This window comes from Fibroporia radiculosa, assembly GCF_000313525.1.
Source record: "Fibroporia radiculosa TFFH 294 genomic supercontigs, scaffold2761, whole genome shotgun sequence".
Taxonomy (NCBI): domain Eukaryota; kingdom Fungi; phylum Basidiomycota; class Agaricomycetes; order Polyporales; family Fibroporiaceae; genus Fibroporia; species Fibroporia radiculosa.
The window spans coordinates 1-7,847 of NW_012133363.1; the positions used below are offsets into that span (position 1 = coordinate 1).

At 54.6% G+C, this 7,847-nt stretch overlaps 4 protein-coding genes across 4 annotated transcripts; 2 read left to right on the plus strand and 2 right to left on the minus strand.

Moving 5' to 3' along the window:
- Nucleotides 1–76: 76 nt before the first annotated feature.
- On the plus strand, nucleotides 77–717 carry FIBRA_04226 (uncharacterized protein; the record flags this gene model as incomplete). The annotated part of the gene is made up of 3 exons (XM_012326041.1): nucleotides 77–503; nucleotides 551–635; nucleotides 690–717. The coding sequence occupies 3 exons, from the start codon at nucleotides 77–79 to the stop codon at nucleotides 715–717; spliced, it is 540 nt and encodes a 179-aa protein (XP_012181431.1).
- An 811-nt stretch (nucleotides 718–1,528) lies between these two features.
- Nucleotides 1,529–2,284, minus strand: FIBRA_04227 (uncharacterized protein; the record flags this gene model as incomplete). Its single annotated transcript, XM_012326042.1, has 1 exon — nucleotides 1,529–2,284. The coding sequence occupies one exon, from the start codon at nucleotides 2,282–2,284 to the stop codon at nucleotides 1,529–1,531; it is 756 nt and encodes a 251-aa protein (XP_012181432.1).
- A 338-nt stretch (nucleotides 2,285–2,622) lies between these two features.
- On the plus strand, nucleotides 2,623–3,493 carry FIBRA_04228 (uncharacterized protein; the record flags this gene model as incomplete). Its single annotated transcript, XM_012326043.1, has 3 exons — nucleotides 2,623–2,675; nucleotides 2,729–2,974; nucleotides 3,028–3,493. 3 exons carry the CDS (start codon nucleotides 2,623–2,625, stop codon nucleotides 3,491–3,493), a joined length of 765 nt encoding a protein of 254 aa, XP_012181433.1.
- A 171-nt stretch (nucleotides 3,494–3,664) lies between these two features.
- Nucleotides 3,665–7,847, minus strand: FIBRA_04229 (uncharacterized protein; the record flags this gene model as incomplete). The annotated part of the gene is made up of 6 exons (XM_012326044.1): nucleotides 3,665–4,342; nucleotides 4,400–4,600; nucleotides 4,665–4,856; nucleotides 4,918–7,464; nucleotides 7,515–7,629; nucleotides 7,681–7,847. The coding sequence occupies 6 exons, from the start codon at nucleotides 7,845–7,847 to the stop codon at nucleotides 3,665–3,667; spliced, it is 3,900 nt and encodes a 1,299-aa protein (XP_012181434.1).

Here is a 7,847-nt window from a genome sequence, read left to right on the forward strand (position 1 = left end):
CGAGGGCAGCCGCAGCCGCAGCCGAGGTCGAAGTCGGCCAGGGAGCACGCGCGCGCGAACGCCAGCACACGATCCCATGCCAACGCAAGATCCCGCGTACAGCCCCGAAGAAAGCGAAGAGGAAAACGATGACCGCGCCAGCCGCACGTCCGGCAGCACGTACTACGTCCTGCCTACACCGGGCCAAAAGGTCAAACTTATCGTAGGTGCTCTTCTTTCAATCCGTCATGTCATCCCTACACTCTGCTCCACTATAACGACCTGCTTCCAGCCACCCATCTCATTTCACGTCTCCCCTACGTTTTCGCTCACACAATGTTTCTCTCGCACTCAGGTCCCGAACGCCGCTTCCCTGTACACGGCCACGTCCACCACCAAGTCCGCGCATTCGCCCCAGTCCGCGCACCCCGGGTACAAAAAGCCGTTCTTCCAGCGCATTTTCCATATGCCGAAGCTCGCGGGCTCGATGTCGAGCTCCGATTCCAGAGGTCATGGTGGCGCGGGTAAGCGCTTGCACCGACGGCATACGATCGGAGGTGCTCACTTGCAGGGAAGAATGGGTGCCCCCCGTCCCCACTAAAACGAAAGCACATCTTTGGCGCGCGCCGGCTTGGTCTGACTTATCCAGGCGGTCAGTGCGCCCCCATCGTTTTCTCTGTGCGGGGCTGTTGCTGATGCTCTCATGAAAGCCGCCGTGCCAGGGAACGGGAACTGTGACCGCAAAATACGGCTCTATGATTTTTCTCTTGTCATTCATCCACTCATTTCTTCCGTCGTAGGCGTGTGTACGTGTCGGGTATGTCGGGTTGGGGTCGTCAGATTTCGATTTTCCGGGGTCAATGGGGAGGGGAAGCATGGTCATTCGCGCGCTCCGTGCCGGTCGTCCTGGGCTGTTGTTTTTACATACATTAGACCGGCATTGCGTATTTCTTGCGTAATGTACATAGCGCAGATTCGATCAGCAGACCCCCGTGTGCCTCCACGCTATGACACAAAGACACGCTCAAACAACGTGTGGCTTCAGATCAGGTGTTGACGGTCTTTGCGATGGAGACCAGTGAAACCGACTGCGTTACCGGGAAACTCGCGAGCGCTGGATTGGTAGGAGCAGGGTGGAGCTGTGAGCAAAAAAAACAAATCCGGTTGCAGGTTCAGACAATGGGCTCTGTAGATGTGCGTGGATAGGCTGAAATTAATTCAGAACTTCCATTAATTCCATGCTCTAGCGAACAATGTGCACTGGACGTAAGTTATGGAGTAGGCCGCTGCGAGATGATGCGGGAATCATGATAGCCCCCGCCCTACTTACTTCGCCGATCCTTCTGGGTACTAAATCGACGCAGGAGTATCTCATTTGAACAAATAGAGCATGGCGCAGCATAGTTGCGGACCCAGCCACACGATATATCGCAGTCGTGTGAGAGGAGCACATTGTGATACAGACATGGATATTACATGTAAATACAGATCTATTGCTTAGGCGTAATAATTTAGTGAGCTCAAGAAGCACTGACATATGCACACCGGATTATTCGTCCCAGTGCATCGCAGACGGCACCCAATAGGCGACACCATCAACCTCATCTTGCTCATCGAGCCAGCACAAACCATCTCGGAGCAGCATGTTCTCCAGCGCCGCTCTTGCACGCTCGGGAGTCCACCCTCTCCTCTGGACTAAGAGCTCTTCCGAGACACGGCCGCCTCCCTCCTGCGCTATGTCAAGGACGATCGCCTGGTCTGCATCGAGCTCCTTCGGCACGCTCCTGACCATCTTCTTCCCTCCACCCACTTCGATTACTTCATAGCCCGCACCGAGGGGCTTCAGCGTCCGGATGCTCCTCAACACGTCGTCCTCCGTAATCACGCCACCCTCGAGCCCGCGGAGCTTGCTGACGAGACGGACGAGCTCGCTCATCTCGATGAGCCCGCCGTTGCGCTCACGGGTGCTGACGCACACGTCGACGATCTGCACGCCGAGCTCGTACTGCCAGTCGCCGAGGTTGAGGATCTCGGCCCACCAGCCGCCCTTGCGGGGGCCGGCGAGGGGGTCGACGCCGATGGAGGAGCACATCCGCTGGAAGGCGTGCCGGAACTGGGGGTCGGTCCGGATGGAGTCGCGGGATGTCGTGGCGTAGTGCGCGAGTGCGCTGCGGAACTGGGCCATCTGGGCATGGAGGAGGTCCACCTGCGCCTGCGAAATCTCCGTGGAGAGTTCCGCGAAGGAGCGTTCGTGTAGCTTCTGGCGGTCAAAGGCGGCCAGGCCTACGCCACCGAGTCGATGCATGGTTATGAAGAGGGAATCCTAGTTTGGTGTTTGGATGCTCTGAATTCGGCTATGAAATCTTAAAATTGAGCTACTGGGACGCCACTTACCGAATCGTGTAAGAGAACAATTCACTTCTCATCGGTGAAGGCACGCAGTCCGATGTATCTCTTGATGCAAGACGGTCACCGTAGAGTACGCTCAAGTATGTGAGCTCCCGACGAGAGGGCCGTGGTGGCAATTTATCGAGCCCTTTCGGTTATTTAAGCGCTGGAGATAAGATAACGAGCAAGCGATCGAAAGTCACGGTCACTGGCAAGCAAGAGTCAGTCCTCGGTCGAACTCGTCTTTTGACTACAATGCCGCACAAACGAGCAAAGCGCTCTGTCAGGGAGAAAGACCGTTCGCAGTCGTAAGTACCCCCTGGCTTCATTGTCTACTGCATTCTAAGCATCTCTCACAAAGAGGACTTAATCTGCCTCCAGGTGCCCTCCATGCGATCGACCATGAAGAGATGCCCAAGGGCGCGGCCAGAATTTTGAACGCCGCAAAAGTCCAAGCGGAGTACAGAATGAAACGGAAACGCACACCGGACGAAGGTGCTGCTGACAGCGGAAGTATTCCTCGCAAAAAGAGAAAAAGCGCTGCGGAGGATGCGCGAGGGCAGACCATGAAAATTCAGCCAGGGGAGTCGATGACCCACTTCAATCGGTACGTTGAGCTGTGGGTCGTCCTCCATACAGAAAGATTCATACATTTCCCAGGCGGGTAGAAGATTCTATGCGAGGAGTATTGCGCGAAGCCATGAAATCATCATCCGCTCATGCTCGAAGAGCGAAAAAAGAACGAGTATCCGAAAAATCTTCACAATCAAATGCGAAATCTATCGCCGCGACACCACAATCCAAGAAGTCAGAGATAACGATGTCAGAGTCAGACAACAAGCCCAAATCCCCCGCCCTGAAGGAGACCAAAGCTGCCCAAAAATCAAAACTTACCGAATTCGCGCATCTATCGACATCCACTCCCAAACGTCTCAATGACATTGTACAAGCACCTCCAGAACTGAAGAAACTGCCCCGCGGGGCAAAGCCACGATTATCAGCGACGTCGGGAATAACGTTGGCGCAAGGTGCTATTTCAATGGCGCAGAAAGCCATGCTGGAAGAGGAGCGGGAGAGAGTAGTAAAATTGTACAGGGAAATGAAGAAAGCCAAAGCAGGAGTATAATGGTTGTTCACTGAGCTTATTAATTTTTGGAACGTTTTCATTCACTGTATATCCGCCGACTCAGGAGCGCCACCGGAAATTCATAATTGGAATACTTGCGAGAAGACATAAAAATGCGAGCATATACCCTAGCAAGTCTGAAAAGTTCATCTATCATACAGGTCTCGCGCTTCACTTGAAGCCCATCCTGCGCGCATACTCCCTCTCCTCCTCTGCTGTCAATTGGTCCGCGCCGGACCAATTCGCCGAACTCGTGCGTGCTCTGAAGCGACTCTGGCGCGTGCGGAAGATCTCCTCCATCCGCAACGGCCCGATGCGCCCAAAAATGTCGTCTGGGTTCATCGTGCTCTGCTGCTGCAATGCCTGTCTGAGCTCCGGCGATTGTGCCCAGTTTGGCGGGTCGAACGTCCGCGGCCGGTCCTCGTCCTCAGAGTCCGAGTATTCGCTGTTGATGTCCGGCAGTTCGATGGTCTCGCTTGCCACCGGCGGCTGTTTGGGCGATGGGGCTTGTGTCCTCAGTGGTGCCGCGCGAGTAGGCTGCGGCTCGTCGTCGTCGGTAGCAGCGGCCTTTCCTTTGCCCTTACCACCTGTCTTGAGGTTGCTGGAAGATGGGACGGCCTTGACAGTCTTCGAGGACTTAGTGTCCGTGGCTGTCACCTGCTGTTTAAGCGCAGACTTGGGCGGGGGCCCAATCTTGATCGTTGGGTTTGAGGCGCCACTTGGCCCAGCCTTCGGAACACGAGGTGGGAGAGGGTTGTCCTTCTTATCCTTTGAGGGTGGTTTCTTTGACTCCACCTTTTTCTCAGCCTCGGTGGTAATCTTGCGTTTCTTCGTGGTGTCATCATCTCCCTAATTGATAGATTGCGCATCTAGCGTCGGACTCAGAAAACAATATTGCTCACATACCTTCTTGCCCGTCGCCCGAAGGGGTCTCTTGTCCGTATGTTCCTCTCGCTCTCTCTTTCGCCGGTCGTTCTCTTCTTTAATCTTCCTGTCTTCTTCAATAGCACGTGCCTTGTCTTCCTCTGCCTTTCGCTGCAGAGCAAGTTGCCGGCGATTCTCCATCTCTTTGAGTCTTGTCGCCTTCTTCTCAATCTCTTCTTGTTGCTACGAAACCACGGATGTAAGCATCCTAGACATCCTCAGAGAAGCAGCTTCTTGCAGATCTCACCTTTTTGGCTGCCTGAGCTGCCAATTGCAGGCTCTTGACTGGCTCCCCTTTAACTTTCTTAGTGCTGCCCAGCACGCTACTGACCAATTTAGATGCTTGACCGAAGAATCCAACCGGCTGGGACTGTGAAGAAGCTGTTGATGCCATGGACTGTTGACTTTGGCTTCTGGGTCTCTCCGCTCCACCTTTAGGCTACAGGATAAATAGAATAAATCAATCGGGGCCTTTTCAGGTCGTTTAGTTTCAAGCGTACCTGAACGAGACTGACCGTGGATGCGCCGGCTGCTACCAATTCATCCAGCTCGTCTTCTTCCTCGTCAAGATCAGGGTCGATCTCCATTGCTTCATCCGCAATATCCGCCTCTTCCTGCAGTTCGGGATCCGCACCAAATCTAAACGCACCCGGTACAACCGAACGAGACGGCTCAACATCTTCCTTATCCTGTACCATCTCCGCAAGATCAAAGTCCCGCGTGTCCGCAAATGACTTCGTGAAGTTTTGGTTAGTGGTAATTGGACCGGTGTCGCCGCCTTTCTGGCTGATACTCCTGCTTGGGAGTGTGCTCCACGTGTCGTCCTTGTCTGCAGACGCAAACCCAAACGGCGTCCACATATGGTTCGACGTGAACTTCTCGTCAACATGCCAGCTGTCGTCATCGTCGAGATCGTCCACATTCGCGCCGCTCTTAAGCTGTGCCTGAGAAGGCGGGATAGAATATTCAGTATCTTGAGTTGTTGCCATCCAAGCGGGTACTTCGTCTTCCCTATCGAATATGACATCCGAAAAAAGACTGGCTTTGCTCGACTGTGCAGAGAGCGGGCCACATCCTTTTTGACTGGACGGCGAAGCCAAGGTAGCAGGTACACCCAGCGAAACTGCGGCTGGCAGCGAAAATGGATTTGTTGTAGGCAACTTGAACGAAAAGTCCCTACCTACTCCAGGGGCACCAGTGGTCCGAGTAGGCTGCGAGGTCGAGGGCGCAGCGGGTGCAGACGGGGCAACAAACACAGTTGGAGGGGGTGGAGGTTTGCTGAAGACTTGAACCGGGGGGGGAGGGGCGGCAAAGCTTGGTTTGTGCGTTGCGGGTGGCGAGTTGGGAGGTGTGGTAGACGAACTGATATTAGCGGCGTCGATCGACTGTCTTGAAGGCCCAGCAGTAATGGCTGAAGAAGGGGGTGACCGGACCACTCGGGATTTTTGCTTCTTTTCTGACGAGCTGACGAGGTCGGACACACTCAATCTCCTCTCCGCGGTCTTGAACCCGGGCACATCGCCATGCGGGACTTCCGGATATAGTCGAGCTTCCCCAGCAGGCGCGACACTGTCTGTAGAATCGGCAGGGGGGCTTGACGAGAGCGGCGGTTCCTCTGACTCCTCTCTGCCTTCCACTTTGTTCCTTTCCGCAACTCTAGCCTCAGCAGCTGCTCTGGCTTCTGCCAGGGCCGCGGCAGCGTTTCCTCCAAGAGACTTCCCCATACTTTTCCCAGCGCGAGCACCAAATCCTTCGACCGTCCGCTTGAAACGATCGAGCATACCATCATCCTCATCCTCCGTCTTCAACGGTACAACTATATTATCCTTTGATAGAGTAGGATATAATGCAGGTGGCGTCTGATGTTCCTGATGTTCGGATACAGCCGCAGGAGCAAGCAAATGTGGTTCTTGATCCGTCCGCACAACGCCCTTGCCTTTATCGACCGGCTCGCGGTCGACATTAGCCTGTCGTACCTGTTCCTTGTCTGGTAGATCCACAGCCGCAGCTAATTTGGGAACCTTCTGGTGCCTTTCCTCTTCCTCTGAGGCCCTTGCAACCGCCCCGAGTGCTGCAGACGACGCTCTCGGCATCAAACCAAACACCTCCCCACTCTTTCGTTTAGTCCCAAGCATACTTGGTGCAAAGGTTGTCCCAAGGACCGTACTGGCACGCTTGCCTGTGCCTTCCATAGCCTTGACCTCCCTTGCCTTGACCAGCCACGAGCTTCGTTTCCCTCCTGGGGGTTGGCCTACAGTCGGCCCCGCCCCCACGGATGGCTCTCTTACTACCCGGGTCGATTTGTGCAGAGGAGAAGGTGCAGGGAGACCCAGCTGTGAGAGACTCGGCTTCCGTGCGAGATCCGGGGCAGAATGAGAGGCCGGAGGACCGTCACGAATGGGCACGTTGAGTTCATCTACATGTGACTCGCTTGGAAGGGTGGGCACAATGGGCAGTGGGGCAGTCATGGCATAATCATTCTCTAGTGGTGGGCGTTCGATGCGAGGAAGTGGCTCCGTAACGTGTGCCTCCGAAGCGAGTACCTTGGAAGATCGTGACTCAGTATTTTGGGGCGAGCCCAGCTGAAATGAATGGAAAGTATTCGCTGAGGTAGACGTGATATCAGTAGGGGCCGAGTCCTCCTCCTCCGTGTCCATCCCATTTTCAATGGGTGCTTGAACAGCCTCCTCGGGCACCTCTGGAGCACTTGGCTGGGGTTGCATAGACAAACGGCTTCGTTCCACTAATTCGTCGTCTTCTGCGATCATGGAAAGCTCCTGAGGTTCATGATCTGACCGCGTGTCAAACTTCGGGTCCTCATGACCCGGCTCTTGAGGTGGCGGAGACGAAATGTGCACGACTGGCTCAGCCGGCTGAAATACTTCTGTGGGTACAAATCCCTGTTGAGATGAAGCAGGTCGTTGGGACTCCAAAGGTCTGGTAGGAGAAACGGAGATAGCTAGGTCATCTGTAACCTCTTTTGCCTGTAGGAGCGCCTTAGTGAAGCTGTTAACGGGCGCGCGGTTTTCTTGTTCAGCATCACTTTCCTGGAGTAGCTGAGATTTGGATTCAAAAGAGGAAAAGAGACGCGACGCACATCTAAGGACATTGAAATAACCGCCTTCACCTTTGCCGCTGCTACTGTCCCTGCCCTCGTCCTCACAGGCGCATTCTTCTTACGTCCAGGTGTCTTCAATAGTTCCGTGACAGATCTAAGTAACTATAGTCCCCACATACGAATCGACGCGTAGGAAAACACTCACTCGGTCTTGGGACCTCGCAGGACATTTTCCAGATAGCTGTCCAGGAAGTCCAGGCTATTTTGAATCTGTTCGTCGAGGAACTGCCGACCAGGATCCTTGGCCATGTTGAAGCGTACACTGTTACACCACGCAATGACGCCGGCCTCTCCTGGTTTTGATGCGTCCAT